Source organism: Acomys russatus, chromosome 23 (genome assembly GCF_903995435.1).
Source record: "Acomys russatus chromosome 23, mAcoRus1.1, whole genome shotgun sequence".
In the NCBI taxonomy this organism is placed as follows: Eukaryota; Metazoa; Chordata; class Mammalia; order Rodentia; family Muridae; genus Acomys; species Acomys russatus.
This window is the reverse complement of record NC_067159.1, coordinates 1,021,998-1,049,147: the sequence shown is the minus strand read 5'-3', so window position 1 is coordinate 1,049,147 and position 27,150 is coordinate 1,021,998. Positions and strand designations below refer to the sequence as shown.

General features: G+C 47.0%; 1 protein-coding gene across 1 annotated transcript in view; it reads left to right on the top strand.

Moving 5' to 3' along the window:
- The first annotated feature begins 2,054 nt into the window (after positions 1–2,054).
- The window catches only part of Chd1l (chromodomain helicase DNA binding protein 1 like), a 61,463-nt gene continuing 36,367 nt past the window's right edge, over positions 2,055–27,150 (top strand). Inside the window, exons 1-7 of the mRNA XM_051166020.1 lie at positions 2,055–2,179; positions 10,277–10,389; positions 13,470–13,576; positions 14,466–14,580; positions 15,740–15,771; positions 20,251–20,332; positions 25,228–25,390. Of these exons, the coding sequence (XP_051021977.1) occupies positions 2,071–2,179; positions 10,277–10,389; positions 13,470–13,576; positions 14,466–14,580; positions 15,740–15,771; positions 20,251–20,332; positions 25,228–25,390 (721 nt within the window). The 5' untranslated portion in view covers positions 2,055–2,070. The remainder of the gene's footprint in view (positions 2,180–10,276; positions 10,390–13,469; positions 13,577–14,465; positions 14,581–15,739; positions 15,772–20,250; positions 20,333–25,227; positions 25,391–27,150) is intronic.

The following is a 27,150-nucleotide window of genomic DNA, read 5'->3' as shown; positions in this document are numbered from 1 at the left end:
AGGAGAAATCTGGCACATGGAATGACAGTCACAAGTCAACTACTAGGGGGAGCATTTCAGGCGACCAGGTGACTTGAAGATGCAACAGCATGGTCAGAGGTGCTGCCAGGGTTCTGATTTTGGGGACTCTCAATAAACCAGGTATAGCCTTTTGCCCCTCCCCCCAAATCAAATGGAAAAAAATAACTATGAAGCAAAGAACTTAATCAATAGAGGGGGTTGGAGTAAGTGTGCTCAACTCCATTGGTTAAGGACAGAAGATACATTATATTCTCATAGGAGCCCACCAGTACTTCATATTGCTAAAAAAAAAAAAAAAAAAAAAGGATCTGCACATACCCACTGAGAATACCTTCCTTGTTTTGAGTTCATCTTGAACCCAGATGTAAAAGTGGTGACTTGAACCCAGAGGGATTCAGGAAGTGAAGCTGCAGTTGACCTCAGTGTATCTGTCACCTCCCCCTTGATCAGGTTGGTAAGTGTACGGGGTCTAGTTCTGTGTGTTCCTGGAGGAGGCTGCACGAGAGGGGCCAACACAGGATGCACCACAGCTTCTGCATCCTGTGGACAACCGTGGTCAACTTGGGTCATCACTTTTATCACACATGGATGTTCTGCTTACGTGGGTACTCTGGGAATCTTGACGGGGGGAGGCTCTCTCAAAGTGGTTTTTTTTGTTTTTTGTTTTTGTTTTTGTTTTTTTTTTTTTAAGACAAGGTTTTATGTACCCTAGGCTGGTTTTGAACTTGTGTAGCTGAGGATGACCTTGAACTTCTAGTCCTCCTGTTACCTCCCCAGTATTACAGGTACCCACAGTCATGTCCAACTTACTTGGCACTGGGGATCAAAGCTAGGGCTTGGTGCATTCAAGGTAAGCATTCTGCTAACTGAGCTTTTATACTTTTTATTTATAGACATGCTGTACTCAGATTGCAAGCCCCCCCCCCCCAAAATACCACCAGGATTCGATACCAATGCAATACACACGAGGACCTTTAATCGACTCGAGCTGGGCTCTGACCAGTCACCAACACAGTGGTATCCAGAAAGAGCCTCGATCTCTGAGCTGAGGGTAAATTTATAGCTTCCTATCCCTCCCAGCATCCCAAAACAGGGGGTTCCTAGCCTGGGAATCACCTATTGGTTGAGTAACATAAAGAGATCTAAATATAATGTCTTAAATGACAGGCTACAGAAAAAGGTGCCAAGACCGCCCATGGCTTAGCTTTCTTTGTTCTCTTTTTTCACACTACTTTGTCCAGGGAAGTGTCTGATTTCCTATTAACCCTATTTCCGGTGGGCAGGAAGGAATGTGGTCATAAAACTGGGTTGCTTATCAACTCTATCTCCGGTGGGACTCCTCAGGTCAGTCACTAGGCAACACTATCTCTAGTGGGGCTGCTCTTTGCAGCTGGCCAGATTATCTCCTGTAGACCTATTTCTTAACCTTTGCCACGGTAAGCCTGAAATCCAATTTTAGTTCTTCTGGTATCTCAGACACATTCCTGCTATGTTATTCCATGACAGTCTGAACGCACAGCCCTCCTGCCTCAGCCTTCCCCAGTGCTGAGACAACAGGAATGTACCACCAGGTTCTTTACTTTCTTTTTTTTTTTTTTTTTTTTTTAGGTTCTTTACTTTCAACGTGTCTTGTCACTAACATACCTTAAGTAATAAAGTTAGTCTTATCTTGGTGTTTTCAGACATAAATGAGGAAAAGGGTTAGATAAATACAGGACTAATCCACCTTGTATTGCCAGTTTTTGGGCATACACACCTTAACTGAACACAAGCAAGCCGCTCAGGAATCTGACGCAAAGTTTAAAGGCGACAATAAGAAATGAAAGCAGAGACTGCCAAGCTTGGACCCTGCTGTTAGATAACCTCGGAGTTAGGAGCTTTGAGCAAATGCAGCCACTAAGCCCTTTGCTGGTCCCAAAAGCACACCCAGACCACAGTCCTTGTGCACCTGCGTGCTGCGGCGGCGCGGGAACGCGCGCGGAGGGCGCCCTCTGGCGGCGGCGCGCGCGGGAGCGAAGGCGCGGGGCGGCGAGGGCGGAGCCTCTCGGGATGGCGGGCGAGTCGCCGCGCTTCCTGCAGGCGCTGCAGGCCGAGCAAGGAGCCGAGGCGGTGCGGACGCGGGTGCAGGAGCAGGACTTACAGCAGTGGGGTCTGACGGGTGAGGCGGCCGGCGGAGGCCGGGGGAGCCGGGCGGGAGCTGGGACAGCGCGCGCGCGTGTGGTGGCGCAGGCCTCCGCGGCACGGAGCGACTCCTCCGGGTCTGCGCTGCCCGGCCGACCGCGCATGCGCACTCACTTGTTGCGGCTCGAGAACGAACTCTTAAAGCTGCGCTGGACGCGTTGCCAGCAAAGTTTGTCCTGTCGTTACCTCATGTGCTTTCGTGTTAAGCCCACTTGCCCTTACGAGCCCCATGTGTGGGGAATCTCACGTGTGGGGAACCCAGGTGTTCGGACCACCAGGTGTGTAGGCTCCAGGTGTGGAGAACCCAGGTGTGGTAGGTTGCAGATGTGGAGACCCCAGATGGACCTGGAGCCGCGGCTTCTCACAGCATCCGCTCTGTTCAGCACCGCCAGACGGTATCTGCTGGGGGATGTAGTGCTGGCTTAACGGAAAGTGAAAATGACTCACTAGTCGTCACTCATGAGGTCGTTATTTATTGCTGTCGATAGCGTTCTGTGAGGTGTGGGGAGGAGATCAGCGAAATAAATAGCGGCCCTCGGACCCTCGGTTTCTTAACTAGCAGTAAAGTGCTTTTGAAAGTATAGTGAAGAATTCAGTTGACTTACACGTGCAGAGTGCTATCAAAATGTGAGGGTTTCTTCTGAAAAGGCAATAAAAGGTGCATTTCTGCCAGGCGGTGGAGCACACCTTTAACCCAGCACTTGGGAGGCAGTGGCAAGTGGATCTCTGAGTTCAAGGCCAGCCTTGGCTACACAGCTAGTTCCATGACAGCTAGGGCTACATAATAGAGAGACCTTGTCTAAAAAAAAAGTCTCCTTCAATCTTTCCTCCCTCTCTTCCACAGGATTCCCCAAGCTCCACTTACTGTTTGGCTGTGGGTCTCTGCGTCAGTTTCCATCAGTTGTTGGATGACGCCTCTCTGATGACATTTATGCTAGACTCCTGTCTATAAGCATAGCAGAATATCGTTAATAGTGTCAGGGCTGGGCTCCGTCTCATGGCGTTGGGCCAGTCATTGGTTGGCCCTTTCCTCAAATTCTGCTCCATCTTTTACCCCTGCCCATCTTGTAGGCAGGGCAAAACGTGGGTCCAAGGTTTTGTGACTGGGGTGATGTCCCGGTCCCTCTTTCGGAAGTCTTGCCTGGTTACAGGAGATGGCTGCTTCAGGCTGCATATCCCCCATTGCTAGGAGTCTTAGCTAGGGTCGCCCTCAGAGATTCCTGGGTGTTTCTACTGTCCTGTGTTTCTAGCTAGTCTCCTACAGAATCAGCTAACCTGGGCTCACAGGAGCTCATAGAGACCAGAGAGCATGCGTGGGATGGGCTTGGGCCCTCTGCGCATGTGCAGCAGTTGTGCACTGGGGCTTCTCTGACTGCACTGCTGCCTCTGGGCTGCCTGGCCTCAGTGGAACAGGGTGCACCTGATCTTATTGCAACTTAGCATGCCAAGGCTGGTTGATGTCATGGGAGGCCTCCCCTCTCCTGAGGAGAAGGGGAGGAGGGGTGAGTGGGGGGGGGGGGGGGAAGGTAGATGAGAGGGAGGGACAGGGAAGAGAGGAGGGAGAGGAAGCTGCAATCAGGTTGTAAGTAAATAATCAACGAAAAATGCTCGTTCAGAAAAACAATTGTAATTAATGTGTCAGTGATTAAATATATCATGAATTAAAAAAAATGTTCTGGTTAGTGGAGCGACAGATGTAGATGATGATGAGGTCGAAGAGAAAGATGACTCCTAAAGTCCTGTGGGCCAAACAGTTCGCATCAGTGTTTTTTTCTTTTATATTCAACTTTTACATTTTTATTTTTGAGATTATAATTACAAAGCCCCCATCTTTCCTACCTCCAAACACTCCCATATACCCTTCCCTGCTCTCTTTCAAATCCATGGCTTCTTTTTTCTCCACTTAAGTTGTTATTGTGTGCATATACACATATGCATATATTCCTAAATATAACTTGTTCTGTGCGTTTAGTGTCACTTGTATGCATGCATTCATCCAGGGCTGACCTTTTGGACAACCAATTGGGATGCTCTTCTCTAGAGAAGATCTTCTCTTTTGCTCTCAGCCTTTCTTAGTTGCGTATGGTTCTTTGTGCAGGGTTGAGGCGTCTTGGGCTTCTCGCTGTCCATTTTGGCATGTTCGTTGGTATTATCTGCCTGTGTGGGCAGTCACGGTTGCTGAGACTATGGAAGTAACTTCTGGTGTTACCAGGAGACGCAATGTCACAGCGAACGTCCCGATCCTTTCTCCTCTTCCACTCTGTTCTTCGAGCCTTAGGTGTGGGAGTGTTTCGTAGCCGTGTCCACCGGGACTGGGATCTACAGCTCTGCATTTTGATTGGCTGTGGTTTTCTGTATTGGTCTCCGTCTGTTGCAAAGAGAGGATTTCTTGATGAGGGGTGGGGACGGCAGGTATCTGTGTGTGTCTAAGGACAAATGCTGACAGTTTGTTAGGGACTATGCTTCTCCAATAACCGTTACTTCACTAGCATTGAGTAGTTAGCTTGGTTTCGAGTATTAGGCATGGTCTTCCTCTTGCTCAGCAGGTCTTAAGCCCAATTAGGGAGCTGTTGGTTACTGCCAAAGTATGCGTGCCACTCCTGATTCCTCAGGGTTATTGTGCCTTGCTGGTAGTCGGTGTGGCTCCTAGGTGCCATGGCTGGGCAAGACTGTTAGTAGCGTCTCTCCTTTGGAAACTTGCATGATGTCTTCTGGTGCCATGAAAGCTAGACCCAAGGGAGGGGCGTTCTCGCTAGTTCCAGCTCCGGGGTCTCTGGGCCCTCTTTCTGAAGTGAATGGTGTCATCAGCCATAGGGACTTACTTTCCATCTCTGGGTGTGCAGCCAGGGTTGACAGCAGTGGGCTGTATATTTCAGGAATCTCTTGGACAGCCCTGAGCAACAACTGGGGCTCCTCATGTCTGGAATCTGGGTTTTTGTTAGGTGGTCTTTGGCTATGGGAGGGAGCATTGTCGTCCCAGGTGAGAAGAGTTTGTGAAAGCTACATATGTGTATTTATGTGCAGAATTAAGTGCATTGTAGGCCTGTTTTGGTTTTAGATGATTAATAACATGATTTTTTGTGGCCTTTTTTTTTTTTTTTTTTTTTTTTGATACTTACTGTTATTTTACCATGTTCTTCCCTTCTGAGTAGTTGGTTAGGTTCCCAGTATCAGGAATGGTCGGTCTCTTTCTTGTTGAGCAGGTCTTTCTCTTTCCTCCAGAAAGAACCTTCCCTGCCCTGTGTATCTAATTTAAATCTGTGTTTTCAATGAATCTTTTTTTTTTTTTTTTTTTTAGGTTTTTTTAGGTTTTTAGGTTTTTAAAGGTTTTTCAAGACAGGGTTTCTCTGTGTAATAGCCTTGGCTGTCCTGGAGCTCTCTTTGTAGACCAGGATGGCCTCGAACTCACAGATACCTGCCTGCCTCTGCCTCCCAAGTGCTGGGTTTAAAGCTGTGTGTCACCGCCACCTGGCTCTAACATATCTTAATTAATGCTTGTCTGTGTGCTTGCCTATATGCTTGCCAGCGGCCTCGGGAATGATACTTTAAAATATGTAGAAGGCCCAGAAATGTGTGCAGAGCAAACCCAGCTACACATTGTACACCAGGCGGAATCTATGCACGTGGGAAGTGAGCAGACAGGAGGTTTGAATGCATGGGATAGAGCCGGAAATGCAGAAGTATGTGTCAGCGTGTCGGCGGTGTGTGCTTATGAACTGTTAGCACAGAAAAAGAAGGAAGCAGGATAGATAAATAATACTGTATATTGTTTTAATGAAAAATCCCTGTTTGTTCTATTTTACCAATAAAGACTCAGGAGCCAGATGTTATGGTGAAAAACCTGCTAGCTCAGAGAGGCAGAGAAAGCACCAGCTGATCTTCCTGCTCGGCTCAGGCCCCAAAGGCTCACTAGCTCAGCAGACAGCCCAGGAGGAAAAGGCCTGTGTGGGCAACTTCACTCATGTGCACATAGCCAGACACGGCCAACACACACACACACACACACAATTAAAAATAAATCTTTTGTAAATAAGAAAATTAAACTTTTATAACGCGGCAGTTGCAGATTCACATGCAGTTTCAGGAAACAACACACGAGAGCTCTCTGTAGGCGCCACCCAGTTCTCCCCAGTGGTACCAACTTGCAAAATCTGACATCAGTTAGGCGTTGCCATCTATCTACACAGCCAAGATGCAGAACATTTCCACTGCTGTTAGCCCCTCCGGTTGCCTGTTGATGGCTGTACGCCTTTCCTTACCACCATTTTCTTGATCTTTTGCAACCACTGCCTTCTGTCTTTTCATTACTCTTTCAATTTCCCCCTCCTCCCTCCTTATTTTCCTCCAGTGCTGGGAATTGAACCTGTGGCTTGGCTCACGAGGGCAATCACTCTGTCACTAAGCTACATCTCCAGCCCAGTCTTCTCCATTTCTGTAATTTTGTCACTTTGAAAAGTGGCATGCACAGGTCTTAAGTGATATATAACTCCTGTCACGTGATGTGTGATCTCTGGAGGTTGATTTTCCCACTTTTCTCATGGATTTTTCTTCTTATTGGTGAGAGGTATAGATTTGCCACAGGCTGTTTACCATCTAGCTACTGAAATTGATGTGAATTGCTTCTAGGTTTTTTGTTTGTTTGGTTAGTTTTTGTTTTTGCTTTCACCTCCCTCCCTTTAGCGTTGGAAAACGTTTGTGTGCAGGTTTTATGTGAACATCAGTCTTTATTTCCCTGTGACAGACACAGGGGGGCTCCATGCCTGGGTCAGGGGCTGGTTGCGTGTTTAAAGAAAGCATCAGTATTTTCCAAGTGGCTGTTCCCATCCTCCCCAGCTGTGCTTGAGTGATCTGGTCTCAACATCTATGGCAAGGCTTGTTTTACCCTTGGTTTTTTGCTATTCTAATAGTGGTGGTGATATCTTACAGTGGTCTGAATAGGAATGCTCCTACTTGCTTTGTCTCTTTGTTTTTCTCCCAGTTTTTATTGTTTATTTTTATTTTTATTTTTTTCTCTCCCAGTTTTTTTTTTTTTTTTTTTTTTGGTTTTTCAAGACAGGGTCTCTCTCTGTGTTAGCCTTGGCTGCCTTGGACTTGCTTTGTAGACCAGGCTGGCCTCGAACTCACAGCGATCCACCTGCCTCTGCCTCCCGAGTGCTGGGATTAAAGGCATGCGCCACCACACCCGGCCTCTCTCCCAGTTTTTAACTTAGATATTTTTCCACTCGATTTTTGAGTTCTTTCTATATTCTAGATAGTAGGATTTTCTTTTACATATATGAGTTGCAAGACAGTTATTTTGCTCAAATTTATCAGTTTTTTTTTTTTTTTACTATTTTGATTGCCTGCTTTTGATATCAAGTATAAAAATTTGGTCTGGCAAGATGGGTCAGTGGGTAAAGGTACTTCCATGCACAGATCTAATGACCTGAGTTCAGTTTCTGGTGCCACAAGGTCATAGGACTTGGCTCCCAAGAGTTGTCCTCTGACCTCTACAAATCCTCCACCACTCATGTGCCTGCACTCACAAATAAATAAATACATACATAAACACATATACACAAATTAAAAAGGAAGAAAGAACTGTGGTCTCTTTATAGATCCCAAAGACTTTGTGCCTTTCCCCCAACCCCAGAACGTCTGTAATTTTACATTCCAGCCTGTGATCTTACTGTGACTTTAATTTTTGATTCATAAATTTTAACATACTAGGCTTCTGTTTTCATTCTGATTAGTGTAGTTCTTTCCCTTGAGACTTAGGCAGTGGATTATTTGGAAGATTTATAAGTCTGTTTCCAGGAGCTTGGAATCTTCTTTGTCACATTTCTGTTGGCAGGTTCAAATTTGATTGCATTGTGATCAGCTCCTTTGTGTCCCCCCCCCCCCCAACAGGGTTTCTTTGTGTAGCCTTGGCTGTCCTGGACTCGCTTTGTACACCAGGCTGGCCTTGAACTCACAGCGATCTGCCTGCCTCTGCCTCCTGAGCGCTGGGATTATAGGTGTGCGCCACCGAGCCTGGCTTCCTTTGTATCCTTTGAGGCCTGCCTGCTGGCCTTCAGTTTGGTGGATGCTCACTGCTGTTGGTTGTTGACAGGCCTGTGGTCCAATTTGGAGGTGTTTTGGGAAACACGTTTCCTTGTTGTTTCCCTGACTTGCTGGGACGCCTATGCTCCATGCACAGAGCTAGCCAGGTCGATTCTGTTGGGTCCTTCTTCTGTAGTCAGTGCTAATGCTCAATTGTCTTTCCTTTTCATTTGGTCTGGCAGCTAGGGTGGCTGTTCCCACACCAATTACCTTAATCTAGAAAACTCCTCAGACACTCTCAGAAATCAGTTTAGCTCCAAGGTGATGACTCTGCATCTTTTTAAGTCGACAGTGTAAACCAAAGCACTTTATATGTAGAAAGTTACAATACCTTCTTGTTTTGGTTGAAAGAGGGTCTTTGGTTTTTGTTTTTTAAAGTCTTTTAGTGGGGCTGGAGAGATGGCTAAGAATTTACGAGCACTGCCTGCTCTTCCTAAAGGACCCAGGTTCGATTCCCAGCACCCACATGGCAGCTTACAACTGTCTGTTACTCCAAGATCTGACACCCTCACACCAATGCACATTAATTAAAATTAAATAAAATAGTAAAAAGAAAAAAATGAAGTCTTTTAGTGATCTGCAGGGATAAGAGCTTCAAAGTGAAAGGTTTTCAAATGGACTTTTAATTTTACACCCTGGGTGCTTTCATAGGTCTGTAGTCTTCTGTCTTATCTATAACTTTAAATTTGCTCACACGCCTTCCTTTGCCAAACTATATTTTTCACATTTCTTCACTTCTTTGATTTCTGGATTCTCACAGTCAACCTGACTAAAAGCAGCAGTTGCAGTCCGTGCCGCAGCCTAAATGCTGAGCTGTATTGAAATTCCTTCTTTTAAATTTGTTAATCTGATACTTTTGAATTCAGCCTCAGAACCCTGGCAGGACAAAGCCTGGTTAGTTTACCAGCACACAGCAGTTAGAGTCCTCTCCCCATGAAGCATCGCACTCTGACCCCTACTCTTGAATTCATGTTGGCATTCTGGTCTCCCAGCCCCATCCTGCCTACAGGACACTAGAGCTTCTTTATTTTAAACCAGTTGTACAAACCACAGAGCCGGGCTGGAGGGATGGCTCAGAGGTTAAGAGCATTGTCTGTTCCTGAGTTCAATTCCCAGCGACCATATGGTGATTCACAACCATATACAGTAAGATCTGGCACCCTCTTCTGGTGTGCAGGCACTCATTCAGGCAGATACTGTATAAATAATAAATAAATAAATATTTAAAAACAAACAAACAAACAAACCAACCACAGATCCAGACTGATCACAGCAGTGACCCCACTTCTTGGCACCAATTTTCAGCATTAGTTTATCTTTGTGACAAGAAAGTGTGATGAAAGTAACTTAAAGGATTTATTTTGGCATATGGAGGTAAAGTCCATTGCAAAAAGCTTGGAAGCGGGCGCAGGTCCCAGAGGTGGCAGGGGTAGCTGTGAGGCAGCCCGTGGTATGTGGCACAGGTGAGCTTGGGTGGAACCAGGCTATAACCCTGCAGATCTGCTCCCTGGTGCTCTCTTCCACTTCCTCTAGTTGGCCCCACCCCCTAAAGCTTCCACAACCCATCTCTGCTGGGGACCAAGTGTTCGAGTAAATGAGACCATGGAAGACTCCAAGCACGGTGAAGTACTCCGTATGATGCACTGTTGCATGTGGAAGCACACGGTGAAGCCGTCCTGTCTGTATCTCTCCTTGACCATGCATGGTCCTCGCCTTGTGTGTCAATGAGTTGCTTTGGTAACGCCCATTTCCAGCGCTGAGTAGTAGCAGTGTAAGACTCGGGCAGTGGAGGTCAGAACCTTGGTCGATTTTCTGTCAGGTGGATGAGGTGACACAAGCACAGCGTGCTTTAGGAGCTTGAGTGAGTGGTGACCAAGTCTGCCTCAAAAGTTAGCTGGGAAATGAGTGCCGTGGCTGCTCAGGAGTGGGGTGTGGGAGGTGAGGCCTGCTGAAGTTTCTGCTCGTCGGACTGCTTCTGTTTTTTTGTTTCCAGGGATTCACCTACGCTCTTACCAACTGGAGGGAGTCAATTGGTTAGCCCAGTGCTTCCATCGCCAGAATGGCTGCATCCTGGGAGATGAGATGGGCCTGGGGAAGACCTGCCAGGTACGCTGCTGTGGAAGGAGCGCGGCTCCCCTCCACACTGTCCGCGGTTATCTTGACCCACTCATTGCAGCAGCGTGTGTGTCTCGCTAGGGTGTCAAATACGTAAAGTTACTTGTTAAGGGAGTGTGATCTTGGAGTTGCTTTTTCAACTTACGGCTCTTTAGAAATTGTGCCAGTAGATTTGTTTGACCTGATGATGATGGTGATGGTGATGATGATGATAATGATGATGATGGTGGTGATGATGGTGATGATGATGATGGTGGTGGTGGTGGTGATGATAATAATGATGATGATGGTGATGATGGTGGTGGTGATGATGGTGATGGTGATGATGATGATGGTGATGATGGTGGTGATGGTGATGATGGTGGTGGTGGTGATAATGATGATGATGATGATGGTGATGATGGTGATGGTGATGATGTTAGCATATGTTTGGGAGAATGCATGCCTTAGTTAGAGCAATTAATGGGCCTGGTCCAGGGCTTTTCTCTATAGAAAAGAAATTGACTTGCCCTAGCGTCAAGTTGACTGTGACTTCCTTAGCAGTACTCGGTGTGGCATCTGCTTTCTCAGGATAGCACGGTGTGAATGTGGTATCCTGTGGTTTCTAAATTTGCCTAGCCCACTAATGGCCTTGAAGGAGGCAGCATCAAGCCCAGAGACCTGGAGAGCCTGGGGTGGTGGACGTTGCTAAGCACATGCAACACTGATACTGACACTTCTGTCAGGATGATGAGCAAAACTGCCTTGAGTTGACATGTTGTTTTTGGGTTTGGGTTGGTAGATAGATATCATGTGTTCACCCAGTCTATTGAATACTAATGTCAGCATAGTTAGGATACACGGCAAAGGCAAGCTGATTAAAAACCGTGGTGAAAGGCATTCCCTATCTTGACAATCAGGGGTCTTATCAGTCCTCTTAGAAGCTTACCCGCCCCTTTCTGAGACCTGCCAGGTTATACAAACCTCTGAAGCTGTACATGGGCTAGCCTGGTCTTAGGTTGGAGACTACTTCATTTAAGCCAGGCACAGTGTGGCAGTGTGTACAGTATGACCTCTGTACCCTGAGATGTCACTTATCAACTGTGGCTTTCTTGGGCAAAGAAAGTTAGTCCTGGTATATAGGTGAATGGAGAGCTGTGCAGCTCGAACAAGGGTCAGTCTGCTGGATACTTTTAGGAGGACGACCGAACGGACTCTTGGATCATGAGGACCCTCCGTGTGTCTCTGTGTCATTCACTTTGTCCTGTTGACCCTCATTCAGAGCCAGCAGGTCTTTCAGTCTTGAAGTGCCCCAGAATATGCCATCTCTACGTGTGGCTTGCCAGCAGGTTATTTAGAGTTTTTGCATTCTGTCATGAAGATTATTCTGGTCTGGAGTGTCCTTGCCCTTGTACACCTGTTAGGTGTTCACACCGGGTTAGTGCCAGCCTCACAGATGGAGTCACAGTGTGTTCTCTCCTCTTCGGAGAATGAATGGCCTGTCTTCATGTCATGCTTCCTGAAGTCCACACAGACCTGCACATGTGGTTTGTTGACCTGTCTGTCTGGTTTATGGTGACAGAATTAAACTTTCTCAAGTGGCACCTGAGGATAGCTGAAGAAAACAGCTTTGATGCAGCTAAGGTGCTGGGAGAAGCTTGCCCGGCACAGTTTGCAGTTGCATAAATGATTTTAAAAGAAAGTTATTTCTATCATAAAACTAATACAATTTTATTTTAAAAACTACCAGTTTCTCGTACAGTATTCCATCATGCATGTGCGGTTTATGCAGTTTGTATTTTGTCAGTCTGATAGTACCATTGTAGTTTAGCATTTTATGTTTTACAGATATACTGATATACTTAAATGTTTTATAGGTAAGAAATGGGGGACTGTTATTGTGCTGTGTAAATTAATCTTGATAACCTCTTTTGGCCTGTAGCTTTCTCAGGGTTTGGATTTATGTTTAGGATAGTTCCTCCCTCCCCCTGGAAATAACCTCAGCATCTGGGCACAGCCATGTCCTCACATGTAGTGCAGCATTTGGGTAGTGTATACAGGCGTGCCCTGAAGGAATGCTTTGGGCTTTACAAAGGCTTTCATTTTACACTCTTTTCTTCCACTTGTGAGGTTAATTGATTGGGATGTGCTCCAGGAAAGCAAAGCATTCGTTTCATGTGCTGTTATAAAACTGGGACCAGAGACTGCCCAGCAAAAAGAGCAGACTCTAACTATGTGTGGGTACGGGGAGAGCTACAGGAAGAGAGGACCCACGCTCACAGGGGACCCCAGAGCTATAGGGAGAGAGGACCCACGTTCACATGGGACCCCAGAGCTATAGGGAGAGAGGACCCACACTCACAGGGGACCCCAGAGCTATAGGGAGAGAGGACCCACACTCACAGGGGACCCCAGAGCTATAGGGAGAGAGGACCCACGCTCACAGGGGACCCCAGAGCTATAGGGAGAGAGGACCCACGCTCACAGGGGACCCCAGAGCTATAGGGAGAGAGGACCCACGCTCACAGGGGACCCCAGAGCTATAGGGAGAGAGGACCCACGCTCACAGGGGACCCCAGAGCTATAGGGAGAGAGGACTCACGCTCACAGGGGACCCAGAGCTATAGGGAGAGAGGACCCACGCTTACGGGTGACCCCAGCCAGCACAGACAGCCACCACCTGCAGGCCATGCTTCCAGTCATGCCTTGACACGGCTGATGTTTAGAGTTTTGCTGAGCTGGCCTCGTCCACCAGGTGCCTTGTTTTCCTTCCTTTTTATTGTTTCCTGGCTCTTTTCTTTGCAATAGAGGTTCAGTTATATAGATATTGATCTTCACGGCTTACAACTACTTAATTGAACCCCTTAAATCCCTTTGGCAAGATTATTGAGGTTTCCTTGATTCCCTCAAGGAATGGCGTATTCCCCTAACATGTAAAAGATTGTACATAATTTCACTGTAAAATAAGTTGCATATAGGTGTGTGTGTGTGTCTGTGTGTGTGTCTGTGTGTATTGCGGTGGTTGTGAGGACTTTATGGTTATTTCTCATGAGGAAATGGGATCAGCACTGACTTCCTTTTCTTCCTTTCAGACTATCGCTTTCCTCACATACTTGGTGGGAAGACTGAACGACGAAGGGCCATTTCTGATTCTTTGTCCCTTGTCTGTTCTGAGCAACTGGAAAGAAGAGATGGAGAGGTACAGAGTAAACTAGATGAAATTTTATTCTTTGCATTTCTTAAGATATTCTGGCTGGTATAGAAAATACAGTAAAATACTAGAGTCTTACACGGTTAATGAGTTTATTCTAGGAAGGTCTGAATTGAAGCAAGGTAGGTAGACACTGAGGATCCAGGGTAGGAGGGTCCAGGTGTTATCACTACTGTTTGGCAATTTAAAGGTCAGTATTCCATGGGTGTAGTCTTTAATCCCAGCACTCAGGAGGCAGAGGCAGAGGCAGAGGCAGAGGCAGAGGCAGACAGATCTCTTATGAGTTCGAGACCATCCTAAGTGAGTCCAGGACAGTCAGGGCTACACAGAGAAACCCCATCTCAGGGGAAAAAAAAAAAAAAAGAAAGAAAGAAAAAAGAAAAAGAAAAAGAAATAAAGGTCAGTATTTATTTTTTAGTGAAGTTTATTGGACTGAAGGAGAGCCATCCTTCTCATACTGACTAATGCCTGTGTGTGTGTGTTTGTTTCTTTCTTTCTTTTTTTTTTTTTTTCGAGACAGGGTTTCTCTGTGTAGCCTTGGCCATCCTGGACTCACTTTGTAGACCAGGCTGGCCTCGAACTCACAGCGATCCGCCTGCCTCTGCCTCCCGAGTGCTGGGATTAAAGGTGTGTGCCACCACGCCCGGCTTTGTTTCTTTTTATAAGCCAACATAATGCCTTTAGACCTGACCCTAATGCCTAAACATTTACATCGGGGCCTTACCATGACCCTAGGCACGATTTGGAGGCCCCTGGACTCTTTCTGGGTGCTGGGCCTCCTAGGGCCTGCACATTACACTCTCTCATGAAGTGTGGGTTTCCGTGTAATCTGCACTGTCTAACGTTTGCACTTATCTGCTTCTTTTCTTCACTGCAGATTTGCTCCAGGCCTCTCCTGTGTGACATACACGGGTGACAAGGAGGAAAGAGCCCGCCTTCAGCAAGACCTAAGACAGGAATCTCATTTTCATGTGCTGCTGACCACCTATGAGGTAGCCATCTGCTTCTCTAGCGAGAACCCCTAACCTAGGCCGAAGACGTTGGTAACTCCACTGCGATTCTAGTTAAACAGAGTGTACTTTGGGGGGTCTGGCAGGAGGGAAGTGACCCTTCATCATATTCTCAAAGGGGCTTGTGACCACAGAAGTGAAGGATCATGGGGTTTCATGTGGCTTAGTTTCCTTCACTCTCGTTCCCGATGCTTCTCAGGGAGTGGCTTTGGAGGTGGCACTTGCGCTGTCCCTTGGTTGATGAACAGAAGCGGTGAGGGAAAGCGGCTCTTGTTAAGTAACTGGAGCACAGGAAGGGAGGGTGCTTAGTGTCTTAGAGTGTTTTCCTGTGCTGAAACAAAAGTCTTTAATCCCAGCTGACCTCTGTGAGTTCGAGGCCAGCCTGGTCTACCGAATGACTTCTGGGACAGCCAGGGCTACACAGAGAAACCTGGTCTCAGGGGAGGAGAAAAAAAGGCACTATGACCAAAAGCAATAAGGGGAGGAAAGGATTTATTTCTTACTTATCTAACTAATAGTCAGTCACCTAGGGAAGCCAGGTCAGGAACTCAGGGCAGCAGCTGATGCAGAGGCCACAGAGCAGTGCTGCCTATTGGCTTGCTCCTTGTTGCTTGCTCTGCCTGCTCTTTCTTCTCTCTCTCTCTCTCTCTCTCTCTCTCTCTCTCTCTCTCTCTCTCTCTCTCTCTCTCTCTCTCTCTCTCTCTCTCTCTCTGTGTGTGTGTGTGTGTCTTCAAGATAGAGTTTCTCTGTTACACAGAGCCTTGGCTAGCCTGGGCTCTTTTGTAGACCAGGCTGGCCTCGAACTCACAGATGCTCCTGGCTGGAGAGATGGCTCAGTGGTTAAGGGCACTGTCTGCTCTTTCAGAGGCTCTGAGTTCAGTTCCCAGCAACGGCATGGTGGCTAAGAACCACCCTATACTAGGATCTGATGCCTTCTTCTGCCATTCAGGTGTGTATGCAGATAGCGCACTAATATACGTATAAATAAACCTTAAAAAAACATTAAAGAAAGGACGCCCTGAGTCTTGTGTCTTACTCAGTGAAGAACAAGCTGTAATCCCACTGAGGCAGCAAGTAGCTTGTCTGCACTGGAATTTTCCTACCACCGGCCATTTTTAACTTGTCTTCCTTACTTTTTCAGATTTGCTTGAAAGATGCCTCATTCCTAAAATCGTAAGTGGCTTGTGCTCCCCCAGGGACTGTTGCATGAACCGCGAGAGTCACGTGTTCTCTTCACACTGTGGAACTCTGCCCCTCTCCTGCGTGGGTCTAGTTTTGAAGTCCGGAAGGCCGGCATGGACTTTGTGACTCCCGTTCAGTGTTTGGTTGCTTTTCAGTGAGCATATTACCCACGGGGGAATGTGTGCTTTTCTGTCTTTCCCCTTTGTCTGTTTTTAACAGTTTTTCTCAGAGAGGAGTGCTAGCGCTTGAAACCAGGGCTTTGCACATGCCAGGCCAGCGCTCTGCCCTTGAGTTCTCAGTGTCCCAGCCTGCCGTTTGCCTTTCTGAAAGTCGTGTGTTCGCCTGCTTGCCTGCCCTCCCCCGCTGCATGCGTCTGTATCTGTGTGTTTGCCTGTGTGTGGGAGTTGATTTTCTATCTTCCACTGTCTCGTAGCAGGGTCTCTTCTTCCTGCCACTGTGTGTCACACCCAGGACGAGCCGACCCTTGAGTTTCTGTCTGATTCTTGCCTCTGTCCCGTTTTGCCATAGGAGTGCTCTGACCACAGATGTGCTACCATATCCAGCTTTTTACGTGGCTTGCAGGGCTCGAATTCACGCCACAAGGCTTGTACATCAATGCCCTTACCTGCTGAGTCAGCTCCCTGGCCCCTTTAGTTTATCAGTCAGTCACTGGAGAGGAACTGTGAGAGTGCTCAGCGATACCAGGAAAGTTGGTCACAGAGCAAACCTATGGAGACAGAAGTCCAGTTAGGGGATGACGAGGTGGGTCAGCGGCGAGGATGCCTGCTGCTCACAATTGCCCGTAACTAACTCCAGCTGCAGGAAATCTGATGCCTCTCCCCTCTGCCGGCACATGTGCCTGCATGTGCACATACATGCAATAAATAAAAAGAAACCAGGCAATAAATGTGAAATCTTTTAAAAAAAAAAAAAAGATTTATTTATTATTTATACAGTGTTCTGCCTGCATGTACACCTGCCACCAGAAGAGGGCACCAGATGTCATCATAGATGGTTGGTTGCTGGGAATTGACCTCAGGACCTTTGGAAGAGCAGCCAGTGCTCTTAATCTCTGAGCCATCTCTCCAGCCCCTAAATGTGAAATCTTAAAGGACAGTAAACTAGTCCATAAATGCTGAGTATTTTATGAGTTATCCCATTTAAAATTTATAAAAACCAGGCTACCTAGAGGGCCTGGTGTGTAAAAGCACTTTCCAGGCAACCCTAATGACCTAAGGTCAGTTCCCCAGAACCCATGGTGGAAAGAAAGACCCACTTCCTCACTTGTCCTCTGACCTCCACAGGTGCACCATGGTATGCACTGGCTCATTAACCCCCTTTCTCCCGCCCCACCTCTTCTCTTTCTCCGTCTCCTCCTCCCCCTTGTATGTGAGTGTGAAGTAGAGATAATGAAGGAGCTCTGCTTACTGCCTGCTCGCCCTGGCTTCCTCAGCTAGCTTTCTTATACAGCAGGCCTAGGGATGCCACTGCCCACAGTGGGCTGGGCCTTCCTGTATCAGTTAACAGTTCCGAAGATGCATCGCAGACTTGGCGACAGGCCAATCTGATGGAGGCAATACCTCAGCTGAGGGCCCCTCTGCTTGGATGTGTCAAGCTGACAGCCAAAATTAACTGTTTATTACAGATAACTTGAATAAACGGCAAAACATGGCTTCAAACTCAGCACTCGGTGCTCTCCAGCCTCCTTTTAAGTCTGCACCGGAGTGTCACATTCCTTAGGAGAAACAGTGTCCTTCTGTCTGTCTCAGATAATCTGCTCTAAGCACACTGGTAGGAGGAGTTACGAACCTAACAACCGGGGACCACTTATAACGAATGTTGACTCAGCATGAATCCCACAACATAGACGTGTTCTCTGAGCGTTGGCAAAGGTTGTGTTTCCTGTAGTTGTGTCGTACTTGCTGAGTATAGCATGCAAGTATAACACGACATTTAAGACCACGCACGCTGGTGCCATAAACAGCTTGGGATCTTTTGGATTACAGGCGTATGAAGTCTTTGAATTAGGAGAATTAGACTATTGGACTCTCTATTAAGTGCTGGAGTCCCTGTACTTTTTCTCTTCTCTTTGGAGAACCTCTTTGTCCTGGAACACCCTCTGTAGACCAGGCTGGCCTCAGACTCACGGAGATCCGCCTGCCTCTGCCTCCCAGGTGCTTGGATTAAAGACGTGCGCCACCACGCCTGGCTAAGAGCATCCTTGATGGTGACTTGACCCACTTTCTTTTAATGTGCCCACATTCACCCTCCAGTAGCCTTGGTTCGTTTACTAAGCATTTTGGATATTTGCCTGTATAAAAAGGGAACCAGGCCACATATTTGTGGTGACACTGTCCAATGGGTACACATTCTGTCATGACCACTGTCCAACCATGGAGACCCTTAGTGTACCCCGATCCCGGTCCCCGGGGCTCCCTGTGCTCTCCGTGGGTCCCAGGTCTCCCCCCCCCCCCCCGCAGGAGATGAATGAGATAAGCAGCGTGGGCACCTGTGCTCTCCGTGGGTCCCAGGCAGGTCCCCCCACCGCAGGAGATGAGTGAGATAAGCAGCGTGGGCTCCTGTGCTCTCCGTGGGTCCCAGAGACCCCCCCCCCCCGCAGGAGATGAATGAGATAAGCAGCGTGGGCACCTGTGCTCTCTGTGGGTCCCAGGCAGGTCCCCCCGCAGAAGATGAGTGAGATAAGCAGTGTGGGCACCTGTGCTCTCCATGGGTCCCAGTTCTCCCCCCCCACCCCCGCCCCGCAGGAGATGAATGAGATAAGCAGTGTGGGCACCTGTGCTCTCCGTGGGTCCCAGAGACCCCCCCCAGGAGATGAATGAGATAAGCAGCGTGGGCACCTGTGCTCTCCGTGGGTCCCAGGTCCCCGTCCCCCCCCCCCCCCCCCCCCACAGGATATGAATGAGATAAGCAGCGTGGGCACCTGTGCTCTCCGTCTGTTGTTGGCATGGCTGTCCTTCTTCTCTTTTGTAACTTCATGAGATGACTTCCTTTTCATAGGCCAACCTCTGCATTAGCGCCATTCTCTAAGTTCTGAGGAATTTTCTTTCCATGGTTTATCTGTCTGTCTGTCTGTCTGTCTGTCTGTCTTTGAGATTTTGAGATAGACTCTTCCTATGCAGATCAAGCCTGAGGATCTAATAGGAAAGAAAAGAATCAACTCATGAAAGTTGTCCTTCGACCACACGCACTATGGCACACATGTGCCACTCCCCAATTAAATAAGTGTAAAACATTAAAATATAATGTAATATTCCACTGTGCTTACAAGTAAAACTAATAATATTAGTATGGTCTACATTTTATCTTGTGTTTAATTTTGTTTGCAATTTTCAAGGACATATAATATTTATATATTGTTTGTTTAGCGTTTAATTTTTTTGAGATAGTTTTGCATGTAGCCCTGGCTAGCCTTGCTGTGTAGCTGAGGCTAGCCTCACACTTGTAGTGTCTTTATACCTCTACCTCCCACCTGCTAGGATTACAGTTGTGTTTCAGCACACCTAGCTAGCATTTTATTGTAGTGATCATGTATGCATTTTTATATAGCCATATGTTTTTTTATCACCTGTTATTAGATATTCATTATTTTCAGTTTTTGCTATTTTAAATAATACATTCTAGAACATATTTGTGCAATATAGTTACCATATTTGGGAAGGATTGCAACAGGTTTCCAAAAGCATTTGCCAAAATGTGCTTTTATAGCCAAAGAGTAGTAGGGATCTATGCCTGTGTCCCAGCACATGGGGAGTGCGAGGCAGGAGGATTGCAAATTTGAGGCCTGTTTGAACTGCATAGTAAGACACATGCAGTATGGACATGTGTGCATGTGTGTGTATGGATGTGCTCTTTTGACCGGAGCTTACTGATAAACTGCCCTTGCTGCCTACTAGACAACAAACCAGGCTCTGCAGTGGCCACTGAGCACCTCAGTGTCAACAGAGCAGGAGGTACTAGGGCCATCCCTTTAGTGCCTGGCTCCGCTCAGCACTTGTTGAAACCCTGCTTCTTCATGTGCTGTGGCACCGCTCTCTTTGCTTTGTCTTGTGGCTTTGACTCTGCCCTTGTGAGCCTGGCCAAATCCCCTAACCTCTCTGAGCCCCCGTCTGTCTCCCACTTGGCCCGATCCTCTCTTCTCACCCTGTTCTTTTGGACTAAACACGCAGAGCGACAAGTTCAGCACCTGGCACGTGCCTATAAATGTTTCTTTTCTCTGATTTGATACTGTTCTTCTTGCCACCTTTTCTTTCTTGGAGGGGGAGCCCCTGGCACATACCCCCTCATGCAGTTGTTGCCAGGCATGTAGCTGTGTCTCAGAAGGTGGTTTGCACATGTTTCTAGAGCCGGGCTTGTGGTCCATCTTTGTGATGGCAGTTGCAGTCCCGTAGCAAGGTGGCTGCAAGACGTGTCTGAGGCGCGCAGGAGCTGAAAGTCGCTTCTCTTTCACAGCTTCTCCTGGAGTGTTCTTGCTGTGGACGAAGCTCACAGATTGAAAAACCAGTGCTCCCTGCTGCACAGGACACTTTCAGAGGTAAACTCACAGGGTACTACTCTTGATTGTCATCTGACTGACTTAAGATAGTCTTTTAAGGAGTGGTTTTAGTTTTATAACAAAATCGAGCAGAAGATACAGAGACGCCCCCTCGCTTGCCCCTCCGTCCATGTCTTCCCTCATTACCAACATCCCCCATCAGAGCAGTGTTGACATCATCGCTCAGAATCTGTAACAAACAGATTCACTTCTGATATTGTAGACGCTGCTTGGTTGGGAGAAATATGTAATGACGTCTACCCACCATGGCAGTATCATGCATGGTGACATCACTGCCCTGACAGCTCTGAGCTCCCCTGCTTACACATCCCCCCCTTCCCCTCGTTCTTTCTTTCTTTCTTTCTTTCTTTCTTTCTTTTTTCGTTTTTGTTTTTGAAGTCGGTGTTTCTTTGTGTAGCCCTGGCTTTTCTGTATTCACTCTGTCGACCAGGCTGGCCTTGAACTCATGCCTGCCTCTTCCTCCCAAGTGCTGGGATTAGAGGCGTGGTTTTTCAAGACAGGCTTTCTCTGTGTAACAGAACCCTGCCTGCCCTGGACTTGTTCTGTAGACCAGGCTGGCCTAGAACTCACAGAGATCTGCCTACCTCTGCCTCCCAACTGCTGGGATTTAAGATTTAAGGCATGCGCCACCACGCCGTCCCTCCTCTTAAGGGAGCAGCCAGGTATGGTGCATGTATGTAATCATGGTACTCAGGAGAATGATGGAGGAGGGCCGCACAGTCAGACCTTTTTAAAAAATAGGCCGGAATAGTGTAGATTTAACGGAACCTTTTTTTTTCTTTTTCTTTTTTTTGGTCAGTCAGATTACTGTAGGGCTAAGTGTTGGGGGAGGGACACACCAGAAAAAGTACATAATGTCTTTTATCTTTTGTAAGATAATGTTTATTAAGCCTGGTTATCAGATAAGACCCCACTCCAATAAAGTTCATTATACTTTGGGAAATGTTTCACTTCTCTCTTGATCACCTTGGATTTCCTTATAGAGCTCAGTATAAATCTGTTTGCAGCAGCTGATGCATTGGGCATATTGCTCCTCTTCCCCAATTTACCCATGTAAAGAATTTAATAGCTCATAAGAAGACCAGTTCCGTAGCACTGAGTATTCCTTCATCCTCTCTAGTCTCTGTGCCTTATACAGAGTGATACATCGTTCTCGCCCTCTCCTGGCCTCCCTGCTATTCCGGAGACACGGGGTGGTTTGCCCTGTGAAAAGTGGCCTGTCTTTCTCCTAGTCGAAAGGTTTGTTCCTTCGTGAGCCTGCACGTTAGTCTTTGTGGTGATGCAGCTTGGGTCCATCCCATAATAAATCACTTACATCTAGAGTGCCATTTGTAGGAATCCTTTGGTCTGTGCTCTGTAGTTGCTGGCCTACAAGTTGCAGTTTTGGGTGTTTGAAAGCAGACGTCACCTCTGTAGATTGCTGCTCCTCCTAGGACATCCTCTTGCCCTCTGACCATGGCCTTCTTTTTAGGGACCCTTAACAGTGTCTCTCTCCCAAGAGGCTTTTATGTCAGTCTGATTGTGCTGCTTTACCGCAACACCACAGGCTGGGGTCGTAATGAACAGACATTTATTTCTCACAGCTCTGAAGCTGGAAAGTCAGACCAAGGTGTCGGGGACTTTGTGCTGTGTTCATATGTGGCGGAAGAGCAAGAGAGGGAAGAGAAGGCTAGTTTAATGACTCTTTTAAGAGGCCCTCAATCCCACTCAAAAGGAGCTACTGCATTAGCACTGCATGTATTTGGAGGGAACACATCTGAATCATAACAATTGTCATATTCTAGGTGTCTGTCCTTGTCAGAGAATGCTTCATAAACTCTGTCAATTTATTGATGTACAATGAGAGAAGAGACAGGTACAGTAAAGACATCCTGGGCTTGTGATTTGAAATGGGGAGACTGAGTTTTGTTGCTGACTTTGGAGCCTACACTTGTTTTTCTTTTTTGTTTGTTTGCTTTTTTGTTTTGTTTTTTAGAGACAGGGTTTCTCTGTGTAGCCTTGGCTGTCCTGGAACTCACTCTGTAGACCAGGCTGGCCTGCCTCTGCCTCCCGAGCTGTGATTAAAGGCATGCACCACTACCAACCAGCGAGCCTGCACCTGTTATTCATCAGGAAACTAAGTCTCAGAGGGATGGAGTGAGAACATTGCTCTGGGACATGTCAGCATTCCTTTTTAGGAGAGGTTTGGATTGTAGATCACTAGATGGTTGAAAAGAAAATACATTTATTTAGGTTGGTCATGGTGGCACAAGTCTTTAATCCCAGTACTTGGGAGGCAGAGGCAGGCGGATCTCTGTGAGTTTGAGTCTACAGAATGAGTTCCAGGACAGCTAAGGATACATAGTCAGATCTTGTCTTAAAAAAGGAAAAAGAAAAAGCCAAACAACCAAACAAGACCATGTATTTATTGGACTGAAAGGTGTGAAGGGGGATTCTGTCTGGTTTTATATTTGTCTGTTTTAACACTGTTTTTGATTTGTTTATCAATGTTGGAAGTGCCCTCATTGTGAAAACAGAGAGTTGGTGCTAGAATTTGTATGTCATATTAACAGTGCATTTCCCAACTGAAGTTTCCATAAAAAGTGGCAAAATATTTAATAAAGGATGTGCTTATATAATATTTTGTACACAAACCTTATAAAGTGCTATAAAGACGTTGTTTCTGACTTTTATTTCCCAACTGTAAGTTTTGATGCCAAAAAGGACACAACTTTGAATGGCAAACTTTACTCGTGTCCTGGGAAAAGCTGAGTATTGTGCCTGCCTAGTAGCTGTGGCCTCCTGTTCTTTGACCATCTCAGCTCTTTACCCAAATACACCTTGTAAATTCTCATTACTGTGCTTAAAAAACACCTCAGTCCACGTAGTTGAAGTCCTTCAAAAGTATATTGTCCAACAGGCAGAACAGGCACAGATGGGTAGATGACCAACGGGCATTTCAGAAAGAACAAAAGGAGATTGCCGAAACTTTTGTAGTATGTTTTAAGCTATTGGTCACTTCACTTTTTTTCCTTTAAGCTATAAAAGCAGTGTATCCTCGTATGCTCCTTCCACAGCCAAAATCTAGAAAGATAAAAAAAGTGGATAACACCATAACCCACCCCTGCAACAACACTGCAGTGTATCTTGTGTGTACATGTGTGTGTGAATATCTGCATTGTGCCCACTGTATTTTTTTTTTTTTTTTTTTTTTGGTTTTTCGAGACAGGGTTTCTCTGTGTAGCCTTGGCCATCCTGGATTCACTTTGTAGACCAGGCTGGCCTCGAACTCACAGCGATCCACCTGCCTCTGCCTCCCAAGTGCTGGGATTAAAGGCGTGAGCCACCACGCCCGGCTCTTCCCACTGTATTTTTTAAGTTAATTTATATATTCATTTTACATCCTGGTCATCCTTCCTCTCCTTCCAGTCCCCCCTCCCTTTTTCCTCCCTCTCCCCCTCCCCTGTTCCTCAGAAAGGGGAGCTCCCCTACCAACCCACCCCAGCTCATCCAGTCACTACAGGATTGAATTCGTCCTCTTTCCCCGTGGCCTAGCAAGGCAGTCCCCATCAGAGGGAAGTGATTGAAAAGCAGGCAACAGAGTCCATGTCAGAGGCAGCACCCCCCACCCCACACACCCCGACACCCCACACACACCCCACCCTTACTAGTGTACCCACATGAAGCCCCAGCTGCCTATAGGCTACATCTGTGTAAGGGGCCTAGGTCCAGTCTGCACATGCTCCTTGGTTGGTGCTGCAATGTCTACAAGACATCCGGGCCCTGGTTAATTGGCTCTGTTGGTCGTCTTGTGGAGCTCCTGTCCCCTACAGGCCCTTCTGTCCTTCCCCCCACTTTTCCACAAGACTGCCTACGCTTTGCCCAATCTTTGGCTGTGAGTCTCAGCATCTGTTCGGATCTGCTGCTGGGTGGAGCCTCTCAGAGGACAGCTGTGCCAGGCTCCTGTGTGCATGCATAGCAGAGTATCATTAATAGTGCCCAATGTATTTTGATGTTTAAAATAACATACATATATAGCTTTTCTATTTTGTTAGATTCATTTCGATAGTTCCTCTTATGTCAGCTCAGGGGTTGGCCATCCTTGGTCTAATTAAAATCTCTTGTTAATGATTTTCTTTGTGTTTTTGAGCAAAGCAAATAGATTTACTGAGTGAGGAAGAATGAGAAAGAACCCCCCCGGAAGTAGGACGTGTCCCTAGGGAGGCCTAGTCTGCTTCTCTTAACTCTTAATGTCATTGCTAATTACTCGTGTTTAATTACCAATAAGGAATTTCTTATTTTTGGTTTTTTCATTTGTTTCTGAGAGTTTAAAGAATTCTCTTCTGTTTGGGGATGTCACGTACCACGGTGTCCAGAAACATCCAGAAATCTTAGCATGCCATAAGGTTTTTTACAGAAGGCATTGTTTTAGTCTGGACCTGCTTCTTAGCTGTAGTGGAGGGGCCTAATGTGTTCACCTTCTGCGTCTCCAGCTCCGCGGCACTCGTGTACAAGTCTCAGTTGCCCCAATAACTCCCCCACGTAGGGTGCAACCTATAATTTAACTCTGAGGTTGGCTACAAATAACATATTGCCCATTCCACAACACTCATTCAGGAAGTGACATAACTTGCATCGTTGCAACAAAGTCTTCTCTGTAGGACTATTTTCCACTTCGTATAGTTGAAACAGGAGCCACTTCCTTCATCAAGGAAAGCACACAGCCTGAGTGCCAGCCTCCCGGTGCCATGCGCCACAGTCATCACAGCCCAAACACGAGCCTCCCGGTGCCGTGCGCCTCAGTCATCCCCATTAAGTCATGCTGCTGTGTGTTGGGTAACACAGTCTTTCCTCCCGTGTGGGGGTTTTTAACTTTGTTGGTTTCTGTGCTTGAGTTCTCAGTGGTCTTCCGTCTCCTGCTGACCGGAACTCCCATCCAGAACAGTCTCCAGGAGCTGTACTCCCTGCTCAGCGTCGCGGAGGCTGATGTGTTCTGCAGGGAGCAGGTGGAGGACTTTGTTCAGCGTTACCAGGACATTGAGAAAGAGTCCAGATCAGGCAGGTACCTCTCTTCCTAAGCATCCCCAGGAGGGCTCGATGTAGATAGAAAAGAGGAGAAACAACCTGAAGACCAGAGAGGTAACACAAACAAAGGCCAGCGCCAGATGCCGCCACTGTAGTCTTCGTTTGTCTTCTTTTTGTTGTGTTTTTTTGTTTTTCGAGACAGGGTTTCTCTGTGTAGCCTTGACTGTCCTGGACTCACTTTGTAGACCAGGCTGGCCTCGAACTCACAGTGATCTGCCTGCCTCTGCCTCCCGAGTGCTGGGATTAAAGACGTGTGCCACCATCGCCCGGCTTCGTTTGTCTTCTTATGCGTAACTCTCTGGGGCCCATTCAGTTCATTTTTGGAAGAGGTAGGAGGGTGCCTACCACAGGCCCATAGCATCAGTTAGTGTTCTCTAGCACTGGCGGGTTTTTTTTTTCTTTCCTTTTTTTAACCGTGTACCCAAACCAAGAGTTTAAGAGATGTGGAAGTCTGTGTGTGTGTGTGTGTATGTGTGTGTGTGTGTGTGTGTGTGTGTGTGCCATGCTTCACCCTTCATGCAGGTGCCATGCATGTATTGGGTAGGCATGCGTTGGAGAGGCTTTTCCTAACAGAAAGCCCTAGACCATAGGCTACAGATTTCTCCTATGTAACTCCCATGATTAGAGTTGCCAGATAAGTTTCATATGTCCAGTCACATATTACATGGGTATACTGCATTCAAATGTTGTTTGCCGTTACGTGAAATTCCAGTTTAGCTGGTTACTCGTCCTGTGTGTATATTTGCTGTTTCCAGCATTCCTAACGAGCAGTGTAATTCTGATTTAGGACGGTTTTTAATCTTCAAGATACCGGGTGAGGGACTAAAGGATGTGAAGCCAGAAGAACCAAATTCGGATGCTGACAGCGTTGGCCAGCTGGGTGGCCTTGAATAAGAGGCTTGGCTCCTGAGCTGCGCTTGACTCCGCCCTTAACATGGGCACAGTCACTTGCCCACCTTTGCAAGCTGTAATGCCGAGCAATAGGAATTCATGCAGGAACACCTGGGAATAATAAGAGGGCCTCCAAAACCCAGGATTATTAGTGAGAATAGAGTTCTTAAGTGTTCCCAGTGCGCAGGCTAAGGGCGCGTGACCGTTCAGGAGTGAGCTGAGAACCCAGGGAGGAGGAAGCACAGACGGTCCTCCGCTTGTGTGGCTCCAGGACTTTTATGTCGTAGACCAACGCACATTGAGTGGACAAGTGGGCAATGTGTGCGAACTTTGACTTGCTGTTGACAGATTTATGAGGGTACAGTGTAGTGTTTTGACTCGTGCACACATTGGTGGTGATCAGCGCAGATAACTGGCATGTCACCAACTGAACTTCCGTCATTTCTTTATGAGTGCTTTCACCCTCCGTAGTGCATTGCATATGTGTGTGAAGTTGTCAAAGAAGAAAAATGCGTTGTTCTTACTGCTCTGAGTTATATAGCACATTGTTATATATGTATGTATGAACGTATGTAAGTGTGTTTGTATGTATGCATGTTTGTATGTATGTATGTATATTTAAGTGCTCAGCATCAGTAGTTGTTAGGGAAACGTGGATCAGAGCCACAGTGAGGCTAGAGGCTCAGTGGTGAAAGCACTGGCTGCTCTTGCAGAGGCCCTAGGTTGGGTTTCCAGCGTATACACGGAGGTTCACAAGGTCTGTAACTCCAGCGCCAGGGAGTTACCTGATACCCTCATCTGACCTTCGTAGGCACTTCACACGCATGCTGCCTTCATACACA